This window comes from Lepisosteus platostomus, chromosome 2 (assembly GCF_059453375.1).
Source record: "Lepisosteus platostomus isolate fLepPlt1 chromosome 2, fLepPlt1.hap1, whole genome shotgun sequence".
In the NCBI taxonomy this organism is placed as follows: domain Eukaryota; kingdom Metazoa; phylum Chordata; class Actinopteri; order Semionotiformes; family Lepisosteidae; genus Lepisosteus; species Lepisosteus platostomus.
Window position 1 is genome coordinate 72,456,783 of NC_142612.1, and position 21,227 is coordinate 72,478,009.

Sequence of the window (21,227 nt, forward strand, 5' to 3'; positions counted from 1 at the left end):
AGATGACTGTCAATGAAAGTGTTTCTGAGATGCTGCAAACCAGAATAATGGCTTAAACAGCATGCTTGACCTTTTCAATCCAACTGTGGAGAAGGAGGGGATTTAAGAAACTAATATTTAAGAAAATATAAAGAAAATACAGTCCTGCTGTGTAGACAAAACCAAGCTACTTATCTTTACATATTACTTGCATTTCTTCACAGAACAAATTATCAAGGCAGGTTATAGGATAATATGAATAACTTAAAAACAACTGTGAAACATGAAAGTTGATACAGCAGACAAACATTTCACATGTCTTATCCACAAAACCATTTGCTGTTGCATCAACAGGTCTTGTGAACTCTACATTTGAACATAAAGGATTATGTCTAAATATGATACCATTGGTTGTCTTTGGACAGAGATGGTATATTTAAGTAGTTATAAGTGAGAAAAGGAAAAAAAGCAGAGAATATAACTCATAATGTCTGAGTTTAAAAGCATAGAATATATTTACAGAGAACAATTACTTTGATAACATCTAAAGAGGAGAAGTTAACTCGCCATTAGCACTATGTAAATAGGGAGAAGTAATTGTTTTTCTTTTGCTGCTCCTAAATAAGAGACAAATTCATTAAGAATCACTAAGAGCACGGTAATACTGTTACTAATAAGTGGCACGCAAAGCAGGGCTTTACAATTCCAGAAGACAGTACCAGGACAGAGCTATTTAACAATGGATAATTTGGATGACTCCCAGGAGATGGTGATATTCATCTTATGTCCTTGATATCAGATGCTTAGGAATCTTTGTAATCTGTGCAATCCCAGGCATTGAGTTATCCTTAAAGAAATGTATTACAGTCATCAAGAACAGCAGGTTTTTTTCTGTGTAACTCCAAGCCAAATCCATTTTGTATCTGGATAATCTCATCATTTCTCCATTATGTTATTTTTTTTGTTTACTTTTCTGTACAAAACTTTCACCAACAATAAAAAGGCTAACAATCTCCAGAACCATAACTAAGTGAATGACATACCTATCTCCTAACAAATCTGTCAAACACTATATACATAAAAACAGAAGTTACTGAAGCATATTATGTAATTATGAAAATAATGATGAACATCAATAGCATTAGATAATTCACCATCAATTAATCTCTTTTAATGTAGCATACACACATTTAGAAACTGCCTTTTAGCCATTAGTGTCTATTTTCAATTACCCACCAAAATAAGTAGAAGTTACATGCTGATAAAGCATGAAGAGATGAAACCAAAGAAAGACTTCACTGGATTTGTCAAAGATAATGTCTACTGCATTAAGAACTTTACCATTTTTGAGTTCACAGTATTTTCACAACACAGCCTAATGTTTAATTTTGTTGTGTGAAGGTTTTGACTTTACAAATTAGGCAGATTTGATCAGTTTCTGTGTATAGGGGTTTTCTACCCACCATCTAAAAAACTGTAACACAGCCCACTAGATTTGGAACGTTCTTGTTTTAAAAGAAATAATAGCAAAGGCAGTTCTTAACTATGTTAATTAAAAATATATACATTATTATACAAAGAATAACTATGAAGAATAACAGAGAATAATGAATTGAAAGGAAGCACTGGACATAAAAACATTCTTCAAATGTTAACATTATATATTTGAAAACTTCTTTATAAATGTTGTATGCAAGTCTGAGTATAAATTATTTTGTCAGATTTAGATCCATCAGCTTTCCAGGTATCAGAACTCGTTCACCCAGCACTGTAAGGAAGCATTACAAACAAATGACTTAGTATGAAGGAACTGAGCTCATGTACCAAGTACACTGCCCTTGGCTATTTGATATAGAAAGCACATGAAAACATTTTTTCCAGACAAGGTAATTCACCTGAATGTTCACTATCCATTAAGAAAACAAGGAATTACCTAATAACTTCTGTAATCACCAGCCAATGCAATGAATCAAATGGCCTTTTTACATCAGTCTTTACTCATTGCCTAATGCTACCTTTTTCTATGAATACTGCTCATTTGTAATACACTTACAATATATTATCAAAGTTTAAACTGAGATCTCAAATTATTTTTCCTTTGCATTTAACTCACATCAGAGAAAATAAAAAGTGAGACAAAATGAAAGTTTAAAATTTCCAGATCTAAAGAATCTTCTAATTCAATAGGAGTCTGTACCTTTGTCAAAATCTAAATTGGGATATTTTATAAGCAAAGTGGGATTGAGACAGAGTTTCAGCGACATCCTCTATTGTCAAACAGAGCACGTGACTCTTACTGTCAAACTTACTAAACTTACTATCTCAGGTCCCTCGAACACGAACCAAGTTACCTACAACTCTTCAGACTGGATAAAAAAAAACGAAAACAATAAGAGAGCAAAGGATTAGCTTGTAAACATATCTAGCAGGACAAAAAAACTGTTCCACTTCATGACATTATCCAATAACCAGGATGTAGGGACTCTCACCTTTCCATTGATATCTTACAGGCTGTGTTGTGGCCAGTCACTACCGGGGTAATCTGTGCCCTCTTGCCCCCCTTAACCCTCTTTCCTCCCCAAACCACCACCTCCACCCTTGCTTATCCCAAGAGCGTACGGAGCAGAGAGTGACAAGTATACACAGCAGGTCTGCTGCGCCGAAGGAAATTACCTCCCAGAGCTGCTGGCACGCATCCAGCTAAGAGACACTCATCTGTTTTCTTGCAGCCTGAGTCACAGGCAAACTAAAGAACGAGAGGGAGGGCAAAGAGAAAGCGCGAGTGAACTGGAGACAGAGAGAGAGAGAGAGGGCGAGTGAGGGAATGAAGAGGGAGAGAGAGAAAGGACCACAGACAGACCGCCGCAAGTTTTAAACCTGAGCCCGCCATAGGTGATGTAAAGTCAGACCACGATCATTTACGCAAGCAAGGACCGAAAGTAGCCCTTTAAGGATGGAACGTACAGAGAGGAGACCCCGCTTTTAAAAAAAAAAAAGGTGAAGAAAAAAAGCTCTTAGAACTTGGATTCTTTTCATTAAAAAAAGCTGATGGCTTCATGGATTTCAAAAACACAAGGAGTTACCGTCTTGACTGATACAGGGAAGCCAGAGGTAAAGAGGCAATCCAGGCAGTGACGAGGGAAACTCTGGAGTGATTAAGTCAAAACAGATTCTACTGTACAGCACCTCTGAATGAATTTTAAGGAATGGCCATTGACCAATGAGGAATGTATGAAAGGTACTGAAGCAATAATGGTAACGGTAAGGACATTTTTTTGACCAAATAAATACCTTTGCTCAATGAAAAATTATAATGCAACTGATTTATTAAACTTTGATGTTTTAAAAAATATTAGTGCTGTATTCTTACATCATTTCCAGAAAGGAATTCCAACCTCTACAGTTAAAAAGGTAGATTATATAAAGCAGTAATTATGTGTAATGAGAACCATTGTATTTTTTTTAGAAACAGCATCAAAACAACTGCAAAAATACAGACAGCCCTGTTTCTATTCTGAGTAAATCAATTTGCTTTGCAAATCACTTGCAAAACTGCTCTCTATTGCCAGGTGAAAATGCAATGGAAGTCAATTACGTAATTAACTGGAGAGTGAAATGATTTGTGTTTCTAAAATCTTTTGAGTAACATCCCAAAATAAAAAGGGGATAAAGTATAATTCTTTAAATTGCATATTCTTGAAACAAAGAAAGTGAATCAGTAAGAGAAAAAAATTCTCAGCAACTACATATAGTACATTATGTTCGACTCAAGATTTTCTGGTTTGGTCACAAGCACTCTTAAAGACATTACTTATTTCCCCATCAGGGCAAGTAATTTTACATGCAGAAAGCAGGCAACTATAAATACACACAATAAAGTTGATGGAATGGTATATTAGACTGTAAATCACATAGGATTAACTTCTGTGAAGAGAAAATTACTATATTATATTAATGGGTCAAGGACTTAAAGAGGCCAAATTCGTTCTCACCCTGCAGAGTAAGATATTTCTTACAATAAATTCTGGATTAGGTGGAAAAAACATTCGTTTTCAGATATCAAACAAAAAAGGAAAATCACTTAAAAAGTAAATCTGCACATACTGTATATTTCAGCACACCTGTTCTTAAAAAAACAATTAGGTTATAACTGAAACTTACATTAAATAACTGAAAATTTGTATTCTGACACATTGTATTCTGATTAAATCAACTATTATAGTAGTTTACTCTGGGGGGTGAAAGTCTAAAAGAATGCCAAAGGATTCTGTGAGTAGGGAAAGAAATTAAGGTAAAAAAAAATTAAATAACCATGCTGTTAGATGGGCTGATTCTTTTTTTGAAACAATGTTTAAGATAAAATGTTAAATATAACATTATATTTAATAATGTTAATCTAAAAAGAATAAATCACCAATGAAAACAAGACTGTAAAGACTGCAATAAAATGCCTTCCGACATTACACATAATTTAATGGGACAACCAAAACCAAAAGTTTAATTTAAATGAACAAAAAAGGATGCCTTACTTTCAAGTTAGATATTACTAAAAATGACCTACCACATTTTAAGCACATTTTTTGTGTTCCATGGTTCTGAATTAAATTGTGGAATTGTGAAGAAAACAACGCACAGCGCATTTTGTTCTTGAGCTGTTCTAAAAGGTTTTTTTTTTGCAGTACTGCTCATTATTTATTACCAGCACCACCTCAGCTTTTTTTAAAGTGCTAATTAGCTTGAACACATTGTTCAGATAGAAAAAAATAACACTGAAGGACTTGTAAACTGAATTCAAATGAGGTATCCCAGGTTCATATCACACAAGCAATTTTTAACAATTACATGAATATTTTGTTTGGATTTAACATATTTAGCTCTAACTAGAGTGAACGATTTTGTCAAGCTTCAGTACAAACAGTGAAGAAATGCTGACGTGGCTACTCCATGTACTAATAATGTCCATTTCTATTTAGGAAAACTGCCTGATCAAGAAACACCTTCCATATACTGTTCAGCACTGTACATGAAGGCACCTGGAATAAAAGGAATTTAATCATTTTGTCACAGGCAGTACACAACTTGTCCGTGCCTTATTTTTAAACACTGTCTAAATGAGAAGACGTTTCAGAGCTCTTGCCTGTGGAAGTACAGTACAGCGAAGGATTATTATTGAGCGCCATGGAGCTACATGTTGAAGAAGAGGGCTACTGATTAAGAAAATAACACGATAACCAGAAGAACAACCTGTTTTCCACATCACCACCCTATTCTATAGTCACATGATAAAAAATCATGGGTTCCTTATTGCTGGAGTTGTAGCGACCCTGTCTCTCCATCTGCCCGTGGGACCCTGTGACCATGCTGGCCAAGCTCCAGGTTACTGTCGCACCAGCTAAGACGAGGAAACACACGCGGAACATCGACATGCCTGACCAAGACTGCATTGCTCCTCTACAAGGCACGCATGTGCAGAGTCCCTACCTGTTGGCACTGAACACTTCAGGGCTAGCCAACAGCTCTCTGCCTGACATGGGAGAGGGCTCCAGGCAGTTGCAGTTGCGCTGGCCCTCTTTGCTCATCATCATGCTCATCATCCCCACAATAGGGGGCAACATCCTGGTCATCCTGGCTGTCTCTCTGGAGAGGAAGCTACAGAATGCCACCAACTTCTTCCTGATGTCTCTGGCAGTGGCCGACTTGCTGGTGGGGCTCTTTGTGATGCCCATCGCCCTTGTCACAGTGCTTTTCAGTAAGTAACCCTCCTTAATATCACCCCCTGTTGGACTGTAACAAACCAAGGCAGGCAGCCTCGATAAGCCTAAAGATCAGTATCAGTAATATTTCCTTCCCCGATACCTCTTGAATTCCCTTTAATCAAGTCAGACCTAGTGGGGATTTAAGAATCCATCGTGGGCAAGGATATATAATAATTAACCCATTGTAATGAAGGACCCAGGAAACCACAGGCAAACGCAAACTCTTAAGAACTAAAAAGGAGATCTTCTATATTTTTTCAAATTATCAAATTTATAGAAAACAAAATTAAGAAAAACATCACCTTTTAAATGTTAAAAATCAAGTAGTAAGAACAAAATGAATGAAATTTACTCAAGCGGTGAGATCATAAATATTATAAGTATTGAACCATAATGTTGAAGGAGATCTGAAATTTAATATGAACAAAGACAGAAATAGATTTGAAGATATCCGAGATCAGATAATGCAGATTGTTGACACATGGCAAAGGATTCTATGAGAAAAGACAAAGCATAAAAGTGAAAGAAAATGACATTATGTAAGAGAACCCAAATAAAATATACTATTTGTAAAAACAAAAGAGATACTGTCTTCACGAACCCCTCAGGCCCCACCCACTACCACTGTAAACAAATAACTTCTTTTACATGAAGCAAGGGCTAAACCAACAGACAGTACAGCAGATAATTCACATGCCTGTTTGACATTTTAATTAAATGTCGAACTTCCTGAGCACTGTATAAAACTAATAACTGAAAATGACATCAACTTTTAATCAATTCACCCACTGAGCACAAACCTATTAAACCATGATTTTCTTACAGTGGCAGCGTATTAAGACTTTTCGGAAGTCTTTGCCTCAATTATAAAAAAGGGCAGATGAATAAAGAAAATGTGTGATTTTCCCTTATTAGCTTAATGTAGGCTGTGCAGAAGCTATAGAGCAGAGAGCTAAAGTAATATATATACCCCATCTTCACTTAACAAAGCTTTAATTAGCCAATGCATTACTCATTATGATTACTATAATTTTGCACTAAAAATTTTAAGCTTAAAAAATAAATTTACATACAGTTACAAAACCAGTTCAGTCAGTTTTTTTGTCATTAATCAGTACTTTGAAGAGGTAAAATATCCATTAGGATCAATTAAATAGTGTTAGTGGTTATCACTAGGCTGGAGAAACAGACCGAAGACTGAGGAAAGACGACACGGCAAAAAAGTTGTACGCTGAAATGGATTTAAGCAGATATATTTTCATACATTAATAATCTCACGTAATGCCAGTCTATCTTTTTGAATAACCTTTCTGCCAATGTATAACTCGCCATATATATAGTGCCGTCAGTATAACAACGGACCTACACTTCCCCAGTCTTGGAGAAATACTGAGACAGAAAAGTTGTTTTATTACATCATATTAATGTACATTTCCTTGTGAATATTTTTAGATATTGTCCACTGTTAAGAAAATCTGCTTAAAAATGTGGCATGAGGTCTGTCCACTGAACGCACTACATCAAAAAATTTTAATAATGTTACAGGCAAGAGTACATAAACCTTCATCAGAACAAAACTGTAGTACCTACTGAGAAGTATTAAAATGCTATTAGGTCAAACACCCCATTTTTGTGCATTTTAATGACTCTCAGTACTTGCCATATACATTTTGCAACATATAAAAATGTGACATACTGTATATTTGTAAAGGCACAGCCCATCCCAATGTGCTAACGGTCTCTTAAGAAAACAAATTCTTTCCTGAATGAAACATACTATGGTGGAAAAATAAGCTGAGACTTTAACAATTCTTTTAAGAGAAAAAACAAAAGAGCAGCTTTATATACTGACATTTTTAATCAAATAAGGAAAAGTGGTTATCAGTCATCTAGTGCTGATTAATATTGTAGTTTTTAAACAGACTTGTAAAGATAATTTACATTATTTCTGAAATATTTCTGTTCATTAATGGCTCATTACTATTATAGTCACGTATTTCTGGATCAACATCACAACAAAACGTCCCGAGACAGATCAGTATTTTTTGTCAGATAAAATGGTAATCAAAACATGTAGATGCAAACATGGTTTACATTTCATATAATTATAGATAATTAAAAATTATACATAATTTATGACTAATCTCAATAATTTAAATTGTTCTTGTACACAGTGAAAATCTACATGACTTCTTTTGCAATTTATATTTCAGAATTGCCTGTTTTAACTTCTACTGGATGTCTTGAATATTTTCCTGGTTTTAGAGTTTTCTTAACATGCATTCTTTTATTAAAACTTTATCATCACGGTTTAAGATGACTTAAGTATGCTGTTTTAAATAAGTGTTGAAAATCCCCATTTCCTGTTTAAAAATACATAAAATATAAATATAAAATATTTCAAAGCCAGTGCAATTACGATTTCAAGAGTCAAAAGCAAGCATAAGCACCAAAAACTTTTCGGCACAGAAACTAGATTCCAAATAGCATCTTTACTCCATTCTTGTGTCTCTGCAGATTAGTTTAGGCGTATATGTTTTTTGGCACAAACATTTGTCTAAAACCCTCTCATAACTTTAAGAAACTGAATTACCTTGAACATCTGCAAGGCACATGGTGATCTGGCTTGCTGGCTAGTTAAAACGTTTTGTCAGTACCTTGAAAAGTACGATGATAGTGAGACGGATTTGGGGTGCTCGAGCATGCGGCATTTCTGGCTCGGGTGGAGCCACCTTAATGAATCTCCCATATCCAAAACCAACAGTGGCTTTAGACAATGTCTTTCCAATATTACTACACACAGATGGGTCTTTGGAAATATGTAAATGATAGAACCATTTCCCCCAAATGACCACATCCTACTTTATGCTTATCTGAAGAACACAAAGGCTTTTACACCCATGAACACTCCATCTACTGTAGGTGGCATGGTGGTGCAGTGGTCAATATTGTTGCCAAGCAGCGCAGGGGACCTGGGTTAAAATCAGGACATGGGCTGCTCTCTGCGTGGATTTGTATGTTCTTCACATGTTCCCACTGTACAAAAACACACTGGTGTGTTAATTGACTTCTAGGAAAACAAGCCCTGGTGTGAGTATGTGAGTCTGCCCTGCAATGGACTGGAGTCCTGTCCAGGCAGAACACTGCCTTGCTTTCTGGGATAGGCCCTGGCTCCCATGCAACCCTGAACTGGGCAAAAACTGTAAAACGCTATTGCAAGCAGCCCCTTTAAATCCTCCTGAAACTGCCACAACAGCCACATGCACCTTAAACAAAAATACTCTCTACCTTCTAATTTAACAAAGTGCACAAAAGAGTGTGGCACACTCTTACAAGTAGACGCAGTAAGAATACACAGAGAAAAACACTGCTCCAGTGTGTGACCGTACTTCCTGATTCCAAGAAATGGCCTCAGGTTTCACGTGTGCCAAGATCTGTGATGTGGACTTCAATGTAAACAGGCTGAATAATTTAACAATAAGAAAATGCAATGAAGCGTCAACCTGTTTCAACACACCCAATACAAAAGCTATTGCTTTCTTAATTTGAAGATGCACACCTCTCTGGAACTTGTCATGTAAATGTCCTGGAGAGCTCTAGTGTAGTGCTTCATTGTCATTTTGATGTACCACAGAAACCTGCTAGAGAGTGAGGTTAAATGACAGTCATCCTGTAACAGTAAAGCAGAGTGCTGGCCACCTGGCTTGCTGCACTGCCACCCCAAGAGAAAGCTGTTCTCTGTAGTAACTCTCCCAATTACCACATCAAAATAGAACGGGGATGCCACCAGATTTATTCCTATTTAAAGAGGTATCGGAAAGAGAAGTCATCTTTTCACAATGAAAATACGATTTCTTTGGTGTTTGCCACGAAAATGTACTTTAGGAAACCCAGATAATAAAGAACTATACCAATAAAGAACAAAAAATCAAGATGCAAGCTTTTCAGCCCAATTTTTTCAGAAGATATTTATGAACTGAAGGAATGCTTTGAATGCTTTATAAATCTGTCAGCTTCGGAGAAACCCCGAGCACTGACATGGCAAATATCTCACAATATTTTGGCACTCCCTAAAGACTGGTGATAAATAAATCACAGGACTTACAAATTCATTGTGATTGTCCCTCAGTACATTCTTGAATTTAGTAAAACCAATTTGGTTGTGGGAGCAAAAGGTAACTTGGGAAACAAAATTTTCCCTGAATTTTTCTTATAATAAAAGAGATAAAAAAGAAAAATCTTTCAATGATTTTATTTTTTGGCTGTCTAAACAAACTTACATTCTTAGAGAACGATGTTTCTATTAAAAATAAATGTAAGTTAGTGCATATTTGTGACATTGGATTTGACATGCTGCCTTTACTGAAGGAGCCAGGAGCTGCAGATTATTTGAATAGATCCTCATTTTATGAAGCTTAGAGCATATTAGAAGCTTCTATCAATATTTTGTTTTTATGAGTAACATCGCACTGCATTAAGATTTAATACTGGAAATTTGGAATACGTTTTTGTTCTAGGAATAAGCTGCTAGTACAGAATCTGCTACTTCCTATTAAAACTAAAAAATAATCAGTTCTTATACATTAGGCCATTAGTGGCATTACTATACACACAAGGCTCTGCACATTGTATCTCACATTAGCCCAGCGGCTGAAGCTAATTAAAGTGTCCTGTAAAGCCAGATTACTTTAAAAAAATTACAATTATTTAACTTCAAAGATGATAAAACACAGTCCTTGCCTATTTTGCTACATTTACTGTACAGCAAGAACGGTGCACTCTAATTAGGAAACCAGAGGTTTCCTCTCAAAGGCTACAATTTGTACAAAGTTAAAAACGTAAGAGGGCCAAACACTACTTCTTATGGTTGATGTAAATGACTTCAGGTCACACCCTCAGTACTGTATTTGCTACAGAATCTGAATGCAGTCTTGTAGCGAGCTGTCACTCGTGAGATCTTAATTAAGATATTTCATAATCTGGAAATGATCATTCAGAGCTCCCTCGCTTCAAATGTTAATCTTCCCATTTTCTAACTCCACCGCCTCAAAACTGTCACTATGTAACCTGCTACAACTTGCTAATTAGGAGCAGGTTAAAAAACATTACTCCTCAGGTATTAAGCACGGAAGATGTAAACAGAACAGGATCTAGATAAAAGCAATTCCTGGAAGGAAAAGTTGCCAGCTGTACTATCCCCCAGGCTAGGTCTGACCTTAATGTGTTAAAATGAACAGATTATTTCCTAAGGCTTTGTCAGACAATGTCCCCCCCACAAAACACCAAAATAAATTTAAAATAAAAAAAACACGCTGAAGTAAAAAAACACTGCTTCTGCAACACTGATGTGCCAGCTCTTGTTCAGTACACACAGATGTCTCTAATTAAGGAGGCTCCACAAAATATATACTTAGGAAAATACAGTACGTTTCAGAGTTTATTTTAAAAATTCCACTGTACACATTATTGTATTGAGGGTGAAAGCCTTGGAGTTCGTAGTTAGATAAGCTTCCTCACCACTGGCTGTTTCTCGCTAGGACAAAGGCTAATCCCAATGTAATGTTAGACGAAATAAATTTAGCTGAATTTGTAAAGCATTTCCATAGACTATTGTTTTCTTCTCTTTACCCTTGAACATTTAATTCATACTTACAAGAATTAGGAAATTAAAAAAAAAACATTAGTACTATTCCGAATGCCTCATGTCTTGAAGGAGAGTGTTTCTAACATTTTTGACAAACTCTTTCTTCATTCATTTGCTCCTATCAATTGGTCCTACCCATTTTACCCACTAATGTTACTTCTGTGACCCTAAATAAACAATGCTCTCTGGGAACTTTGGTAAGCGACCAATAATCAAGTTTGCCATCTACTGAGCTTTCAGCTCCTTAAAAAGTAATAAGAAGTAATAACAGAGGTTGATTTCCAGTAAATTCATTCTTTGAACACACGACTTATAAAATAAACAGTGTATTAACAATACAGCAGTCTTAAGCCTTGGGTATTGAAGTTAATCTATTCACATAGTTGGCATGCAGAAGAAACATTCACAACATGTTCTGCAAAGAGCCTTAAAGACAGTTACACAAAACAAGCAGAACAGTCAGAAGAATTTACCATATTTTTCCATTTTGGAAAATTCCAAAATAAACTAGCTTATTTTTTATTAAACATAGGATGGTGATTAAAAAAGTCAAGCAAAATAATTAGAAGATATGAAACATTACAATAGTTAAACTCCTACAACAGGGAGACTGACATGGATTTCCATTATACAATTTGAATTAGTTCAAGTTCAAGTTTATTGCCTTTATACTCATATACAGGTATAACGAATTGCTATTTAGCTAGTAGTACAAAAAAACAACAATACAATTGTATAATAAAAGAAAGACAGAGACAACAGGCAGTGTGCAAAACAACAAAAGGTAACAGGTAATGTGCAAAACAACATCAGATGTGCAAAAACAGGCATCAACAGAATGAAATAAAGGATAGAAAATTATGGGGAGTGAGCTTTTTGACATGTGAGGTAGAGGTAGATTTCAATGTGTGTTTGGGTTTTTGGTAAGAAAGAAGGCACTGTGAGGTTCAGATCATGGGTGAGAGGTAAGGTGAGAGGTAATATGAATGCTAATATTTTTAGGAGTGGTAATTATAGTTTCTATGATAAACCAATATTTGCTGTCACAAACCCACAGAAGCTGGGTGCAGTACATGTCTAGACAACAGAAATCGTAACGGCTCCTGCTTTGAATGTTGTGATCTAAACAGCAATAAAACTGTCAATAATTTAGCTGGGGCAATAAAGCCAAATATAAACTGTTACTACATTTAAATAACGAAGAACAGGATGGTTCATGATACAACTGTTTTTATACTACCAAAAAAAAAAACCCTCAAAAGTCAGTATTTAGGGTGTGAATGTCTACAAGCAGTTTACGGCAATTAAAAAAAGTGTTTTTTCTCTGTACTGTTAACATACTGATTGTGGACCTTTTGCATTTCTCCAACCTTAGAATGAACCAAACGTAAATCTGGCTAGGAGCTTACTGCTAATTTAGGACTCTGCAACAAAGCAATGCTCTCTTTCTCTCTTTCAGACTCCAGCTGGCCCCTATCCAGGTTCCTCTGTCCCATCTGGTTATTCCTGGATGTTCTGTTCTCCACAGCCTCCATAATGCACCTCTGTGCCATCTCGTTGGATCGCTACATTGCCATCAAGAAACCCATCCAACACAGCCAATATAAATCCAGAGCAAAAGCTATGGCAAAAATTGCAGCCGTTTGGCTCATATCCATTGGTAAGCAGACCGACAAGGCTGAATGCATTCTTGAGCTCGTGTCAAACCAGACGTAGTTTATCAGTAAAGAAAAAGAAAACACGTTTTTCATCCCTGCTCAGTGAAGTCACAACACTCTTCCCTTTGGCAAATAGAAAACAACATTTTTGTGGAAGACATCAATGACATATCATACTATTCGTACTATTCCAAGCTTCCTGCCAGTCATTTCCTGACCATTCAATCTAAGCTCATGTTGAAGCCATTACGAGAAAACATTGGCACAGTTGCCATGGCTGGAGTTGGACTTGGTATGGCAGTAAAATCTTTGCAGCAGCTCTGCATATGAAACTTCTTAGGAAGGAGAGTTGACCTCATAACACAAAACAACTGGAGTGATTGCTTTTCAAATAAAAAGATTAAAAAGCACCAGAAAACACCAATGAGGATGAGAAGTCACTGAAATACAGAGGCACATTACCTGTAGAAAGTAATTCCCATTCAGTCTTCTTTCCATCTGAGAAGAACACAAAATTCTGCCAAGAACACAGCTTGGTAGTAGTGCTTTCTCAGAAAAACAAATACAAAGTAATTCTACATTTCAAAATTGGATATTTGGAAAAACTACAACACAGTTAACTTGTCAGGGCTAGTTTACATCCAGAACTCCAATAAAAAGTTATGCTTACCAACTATAAAGTTTCTGCTCCTAAACCGATTATCAATGTCAAGATGAAGCTCCTGCCTCTGTGGTTTAGAAAAGGTCATTTTACAATCCAGAGAGTTGCATGCAGCATCACCTCCACAGTTCTTAAATCAGAATTAAATCTGGTTCTAGCATTAGTCTTACTCAGGCATGCACATAATCATGAGGTTCACTCACAGCAGAACTGCAAAGTTCAACAGCAGTTAAAGAGTTCAGCTTCCTACAGATTTTAGTGCACTTAAAATACTGTATAGAAATACTGTTAAGTTACTGTTCCTTCATTTTTTATTTGATGAAAAGAAAGCACTTGTGCACTCTTATACAGTAGTTCTAGGCATTAGTTGATTGGACCAGATTCCGGGTTCCGATGCATTTCACAAGATCACACACAAGGTGGTTCTTTCATCTGTGCACACAAGTAAATCCCACAGCTTTTCTTTGTGCAACAAAATCAGAATGTCTTCCACTCCCCTAACTGCACAAGCCTTGCTTGAAAAACTTATTTTTGACAGTAACATATGAATTGGCTCAAGCATTTTCTAAGCATTAAACTGGGTTAGGCTTAGTAATGCGCATTGTAATGTATTTTTTAGCAAAACTTTCTCACCCTCCTGCACTGCAGAATTTCTTATTGCTTAGCATTTTATGCCTTATTTTGTCTATTTTTCACTGTTTATGTTGAACTGCATCTTCTTGTGGTTATTGTTTAAAATTTTATTTAAAATTTATTCCACGTTCTTTATGTTAAGTTAAAAAATGACAGTAGTGTGTATTGTTAAAAATGTTAAAGAAAAACGTGGTCTCATCCTCCTCTGCTGCAGAATTCTTATTGCTTGGTGATATAAATACTAAGGCTTATTATGTGTGATCTATTTTTTCCGCCATTTAAAATGATCAGAAAAACAAATTCTGCAGAAGTAATACATTCAAGCTAATAATATGACCCATACAGAAAAAAACACCTTCTTTCTTGTGAATCGGAACTCTCGATTCCCTCACCCTATTCTTACTGAACCAAAGGTAGACGGCGCGTTTTCCAGGAACACGCGAACAGTATCGCGTTGGACCAGACGTGCCTGTATCTACACAGTGGTGTTTATGGCGAGGCTACTGAGGGTATGCACACAGCAAAGAGCAACTTCCACAAAAGACAAGGCAGCTTCACTTCATCTCACTATTACAAAGCCATCTTTGTGAAATCACGGGAAGCATTATAGTTTCAAATATTGTGAATACTCAAGATGCACAAAAAATGCATATCTGTAAGGAGTGTTTTTCACTCACTAATAGTATAACAAAGTTAAAAGAAATGAGGAAAAGAAAGCAATACTAAAATCAAAGTACATGTCAGCCTTTCAGGATAAATGCAAGTTTCAAGCCATGCCATGCTTATCGTAAGAACAACCAAATTCCAACACAAACACTACGAAATGTGAGAACTGCATATAAAGATAAGTGGGTAAGACTTATTGCTGAACCAAGCAATTAACAAAAAAAACTTGACATTTTAGTTTGGAAAGTTAGTGGTTAGGTCTCTGCACTCGTAACAGGTGGGAGGTTAAAATACCAATACTAGTCACTGCTGTTGTATGACTGAGCTACCCAGATTACTTCAGCTAACCCAGCTAAATATATGGGTACCAAAATGTGCATGGAAAAATATGGACATACAATATGTGACTTCCCACAGTAAAAAAATAAGGCAGACGGTAAATTTGCTTTTCCATGTTAGAGCTGAATTAACACAAGACAGAAATTAAGCTTTTATTTCTACAGATCAAATCTTCCTATTCTCTCCAAGCCACTCACTCTGAATTCAAGAATGACACCCATCACTCATAAAGAAAATCAAATATTAAGTTAAGCACGCATATAGGCCTGACTCCAAAAGACATTTTACTATAGCCCCTGGTGATAATACAATTCTATAAGCAAAAAAAGGAACTGGCATTCTTCATTACTCTTCAGCACTGGCTGAGCACTGAGTATTTCTAAACAATTACTTTTAATTTAATTTTTAAATATTAGCTTCTACAGCAACATATAAAAACATATAGCAACATATAAAACACACTGCACGTTTTATGTGACAATAACAAGCCAGGCAGTGCTACTGGCAGGGAATTGGAGGAGAACAAGGTGAAAACTGTCCTGTGGCTGCAAGATTTCACAGTACTCTAAAAAGCTGTTGTTCGTCTTGGCATCGGCCACATGTTCTAGTACAATACATTCTATAAAGCCAAAGGAGTACTGGAACAAATTGTATTTTAATCAATTAAATCTTGATCAACATAATTAATGTCCTTTGTCTTTTCACCTTTTTAAACAGTCTTAACCATACTGTCTTTGAGTGACCTTTTGAAATGTTTTTTAACACTCATTAATGGTAAGCAATTAACCAAATAATTAATTACACACTGCTTTCCCCCAATTCAAATATTGCTGGCATAGGCTGAGTAGGATCCCAGATACAAAAAACGATCACTAACAAATTTCTCTTTCATGTTTGATGAAAGCAAAATCTTGGTTAGTAGCCATTATGTTCATATAAACAATTAATTAAAATGCTTTCAGATAGGAAAATAAACTTTCTGTGACAGTTTATGAGCATGCCATAAGTCCTTCGGTTTTTGACTGCACAAAAACCCCACCTACAAGGCAAACTATTTGTAACCAGACACCAGTTCCAGTCCACAGTACAAAAAAGGAAGAAGCTACAATGGTTTCATATGATAAAAAGTGAAATTTACATAAGGTTCTATTTTAATCCCACATAATTCCATTCAGACATATCTGTCTTGTCCATGGGCTTTAAAGAAATGAGAGAACTAAGTTACCGAAAAGGCTTTGTAAAAATCAAAATAAATCTTATTTGCTTTCTCCTAGGTATTGCCTTACCCATTCCAATCAAAGGCCTTAAAAATGATCATAACACCTTCAACAACGACACCTGTCTACTGAGGATTGACTGTTTCAGGGAATTCATCCTCTTTGGCTCTTTGGCAGCCTTCTTTGTTCCCCTGACCATCATGATGATTATTTATCTGCTGACCATTCAGGTGCTGCAGAAGAAAGCCTATCTGCTCAAGTCCAGGGCATCCCAGCGCTTCTCCAAATCAACAGTGTCTACTGTCTTCCAAAGAGAGCTACCAGCAAGCTCATCCCCAGAGAAGGAGAATGTAGCCATGCTTGATGGCTCCAGAAATAATCAGATTCCAACCAACACAAATGCTGTGACGGGGGAGGAAATTCCCATCAGAAGAATGTCTGCAATGGGCAAGAAGTCCATGCAGAATATCAGCAATGAGCAACGGGCATCCAAAGTCTTGGGCATTGTCTTCTTCCTCTTTGTGGTCATGTGGTGCCCATTCTTCATCACCAATGTTACTTCAGTTCTTTGCAACTCATGCACTGCTATTGCTGGCAGGCTGATGGATATCTTTGTATGGGTTGGCTACATCTCCTCTGGTATCAACCCTCTGGTGTACACGCTCTTTAACAAGACATTCCGGAAGGCTTTTAGTCGCTACATTACTTGTAACTATGGTGGGACTAGGCCTCCTAAAGTGCATCGCAGGACACCGGCCCGGATTTCCTTTCGCTCATCTGTGACAGAGAACTCAAAATTTTTCATGAAGCACGGAATGAGAAATGGGATCAGTCCTGTGACATACCAGAGTCCATTACGGCTGCGGTCTCCACCTATGCAGTCTTCTGCGGCCATTCTTTTAGACACGCTGCTTCTAACTGAGAATGAAGGTGGCAAACAGGAGCAGGTCAGCTATGTGTAGCTCAAGATGTAGTGTCTTTTAGGCTTAAAAGAAGGAAAGGCTAAAGTCCTTTAGAGTGAAAGCATTCTTGTCGGTTTGTGCACTCCATATATCAAAAGAACTGCATGAATACATTATGGATGTCAGTCTCAGTGTTACTTGTCACGACATTCTAAGGACAAGCGGCACTTAAGCTAATGTGATGGAGCTTTAACTTAATGTCACAGGTTTCTGTAGACAAGAAACAGCCAAAACGAAGAGCCTTAAGAAGAGCTCTTTACTATTAAGAAACAAGGTTGCATTTTAGTAGCAATCGAAGCAAGGTATTAAAATGAAACTTGGAACTCTACATGGTTCAAACTGCATAATTCCCATAATATTCAGTATTTACCTGGTTGAGATTTTATATCTGAACAAGACAAAGAATAGGTATTCGCCTAAATGTATCTATCTATACTGTATGTCACAATCTGATAGATCTTTCTATACAAATCCTTTCAACAATCACAGGACACCAACAGGCTAATGATTGCAAGGAAGACTCAACCACAAGAATTTGCCTTTCCAGTGCACTCCTCCTGTTGTAATAAGATTTTCAAAAAAGTTTACGTGCCTTTTTGAACATGTTTTCTTAAATGCTGGAAAACATCAACAGTAGTTAGATGACCCCTTCTTATCTTTGCTTTTTACTGAGATACTGTTATACAAATATGATCAAAAGCAGATGTTTCCAATTTCCATACAAGGAATAATGCCAACATTTTTTCATATTTGACTAAAAGTCAACTTTTATAGACATACTTGTCTGAAAATAATGCTTTAGTGACATTATAAATATAAATATTCTGTGTAGAGGAGATATCGATTCAAAATTACACATAAAATGTGGCAATGTCGAAAACCAGATTCTGCGTTTTATTTTGTCTGTCCCAATTCAATGCCAGAACACTCACATAGGCGATTAGTTTATTGTAGCCAATTTCATTAGGAATGAGGAATTTCAAGACAGCAGAGATGAAGGGCAAAAAGGAAATGTTTCACCCCAAGTCTTGTAGTGTGTGTAATCAACATTCACAGATAATTGATCTGCTCTAAGAGATCATATAGAAGATCTGCTGACATGCAGTTATTGTATGATTATTTACAGTAATTATAGACTTAGATTTGGGACCGTGTTTTAATGGTGCAATGCTGTTGATTGTTAAAGTACACAAAAATAACTAGACACTCTGTAATTACTGTGCCTAGGATTACATATTTTTGGCTGCTTAAGTACTGCAAGTAATGTTAGTCAAAAATCACATTTTTTGCCAGCTCTTTACACAAACCCTTTTACCAAGTCACTCTTACCAAATCAACTTACAGCAACAATCTCAGTTCTCCAAAACTGGACCCAGGGCCTCCTTATAAACAAGTCCGGGTGAAACACAGCAGAGCTCCACAGAAAATGTGTCTGCTGCATGCTTTAGATCACGATTATGAATCAGCACAAATCCAAACAGTACATTTTAATTTGAAACTGCTATACTTAACAGCTGTTCTAAAAAAATGAATACTATACTTTTTTCATAAACAATGTCATGTGTTAGCTTTCAATATCAATCAGAAAACAGGTCAGGAAACTCACGTAAAATTATACATTTTATACATAAGGTCTATGGCCAAGATTGGACAGTTATTAACCCAGTCTTTAACCTTAAGGCCTTTTTTTGCACTAATGAAAATGAGAAATGCTTTAAAAAGTGAGGATGATAACATTACCACACTCATTAACCATTCTTTGAACTTTGATCAAGCCATCTGTGTGAATAATGGAGAGCAAAAGCACACTAATGGGACCATTTGCAGAGAGATTCCATAATCCCACAAACACAAAAAACATCTTTTAAACAGCATCTGTAATTTTTCAGACTCCAGGCTAAATGGTGAGCAATCCCAAAAACAGGTGAGTATCAAATATTAAAAAAAAAAATGGAAATCAAAATGGGAGCAAAACTGAAGTATTATAGTATTTATTCAACGAGTATGATTCAGGATAAGGCAGCAGCTCAATATTAACTATCAAATCTCAGTTAAGGCAAAACTTGCACATGATGAACAAATACTAGCATGTACTGTTTGAGAAACTGACAGCTGAAAAGTTATTTCTTTTTATTATAAGTGTTTGACTTTCCGGAAACGGTTCTCACTGCCAAATGAAACTGGTCCAAAGATGTGTAAAGCAGAAGGTGAGAAGGAAGATCTAGTGCCACCACTAAGGCCAGGAAGCAAAAAAGAGGAGTTACAAAAACAGTCCTCTGACTGACCTCCCCCCTTCTCCTTCAAAAACTATCGCCACCTTGGCAGTCAACATGAAAGGACTCCAGCACCCTGCAGAACTGTAAGGAGCCTGAACCCAGGGGAAGTTCCTCATTCCCGCAGTCCAGGAGGCTCTCTAAACACTGGGATGATTTAGAGCAGGTTTATCTTACAGCCCATTGATCATATGAATATCGCATGCCCTTTTTTGGACTTAAAAAGTCCCCCAGTTCCTCCACTTGGCCCAGTGCATTGTTTAGTATTCCTGTACTGCTGAAGGGGTACATTTACATAGGAAGATGATGAAGGATGGGGTTTTATAAACAGATAAAAAGAGGAACGCGTGACTCAGAGGTTAACCAGAAGCACAATGCATTTCACTGCTTCACTACCTTTCAGCACTCACTTGAAAGCATGATGTGCCAAGCTGAGGAAAATGACATGGAAAGAAATCCGGTCTATTCAATTTTCTCTGAATCAGGGATTACAAGCCTGTTTTTACTTCCATGTGTGGTCCGTTGCTACAAGACTAGACACCCTATAAAATGCCCTTCATATAGTAAAGTTCAATAATGAATAGCAGCTGTAAGACTCTACTGTTTTAAAATCTAAACGTAACATATTAATTACCTTAATCTTTTAGGTCACTCTCAAGGCATTTATTTAATGCTAGTTATTGGATTATACTGTAGTTGAACAAGGATACAAGGCATGCTGAGAAAAGCAATTTCCATTATTTCTTTTGCATGTTTTTCAACCTTTAGAAGAACTTGAATGTAAACATTAACAACAAATCAAAGATGAAAATAAGCCACCTATTTAGTCCTTTGGTTCTTCTGAAAGGGTCTTGAACTCTTTTATGAATAACCCTAAATTCTAAGAGTACTGAAAACAAGGCAAATACAGAGTAAGAAAAGCATAACAGGGAGTTTAGTGCCTGAATGATCACTTTTAAATGTTTTAGTTTTGTCTTCCATTGTATGACTGACCCTGTATTTGAATATATAACAAAAAGCAAATTGAGTTTCTTTACCCTTACAGATTCTGGAACAGTCAATATGATCTTTCACAGTATGAAATGTATGTATCATTTAATCTTGTATACTGGCATCTCGACAGGCCATTTTTGCCAAACAGAAATAAGAAGCAAGAATGTTCCTTTTCATACGAAAGTGCTCCAGCAGTCAAGACGCTTTTTTCTAATTTCTATGTACAGTAATTGAAAAAGCCATAGTAAAACAGTTTGTAAGTATTGAAATGATTATGAGGCAAACGTCAAGACACTACATACTGCTGTGGCCATAATGGGAGAGAAATATTGCTCTTGCAAAGAAACAGTATTCTCATGTCAGCTGATGTTGACTTTCTATGGAAGCCTAATCCTACACAAAGAAAACTTTCAAAATCTGTGCAAGTTTTTTTTTCTAGGCAACAT

At 36.4% G+C, this 21,227-nt stretch overlaps 2 protein-coding genes across 2 annotated transcripts in view; one reads left to right on the forward strand and one right to left on the reverse strand.

Moving 5' to 3' along the window:
* Nucleotides 1-21,227, reverse strand: part of psmd1 (proteasome 26S subunit, non-ATPase 1) — a 54,061-nt gene that overhangs the window by 20,583 nt on the left and 12,251 nt on the right. The window lies entirely within an intron of this gene.
* Nucleotides 2,614-18,395, forward strand: htr2b (5-hydroxytryptamine (serotonin) receptor 2B, G protein-coupled). The gene is made up of 4 exons (XM_088617024.1): nucleotides 2,614-3,240; nucleotides 4,953-5,728; nucleotides 12,839-13,039; nucleotides 16,611-18,395. Exons 2-4 carry the CDS (start codon nucleotides 5,338-5,340, stop codon nucleotides 17,513-17,515), a joined length of 1,497 nt encoding a protein of 498 aa, XP_088473150.1. The 5' UTR covers nucleotides 2,614-3,240; nucleotides 4,953-5,337; the 3' UTR covers nucleotides 17,516-18,395.

Bases quoted from the DNA above. Each gene is read 5' to 3' on its own strand.
- htr2b (XM_088617024.1), top strand. From the start codon at position 5,338: ATGCTGGCCAAGCTCCAGGTTACTGTCGCACCAGCTAAGACGAGGAAA. The intron at 5,729-12,838 runs GTAAGTAACCCT...TCTCTCTTTCAG, and splicing joins CCTTGTCACAGTGCTTTTCA to ACTCCAGCTGGCCCCTATCC. The intron at 13,040-16,610 runs GTAAGCAGACCG...GCTTTCTCCTAG, and splicing joins CGTTTGGCTCATATCCATTG to GTATTGCCTTACCCATTCCA.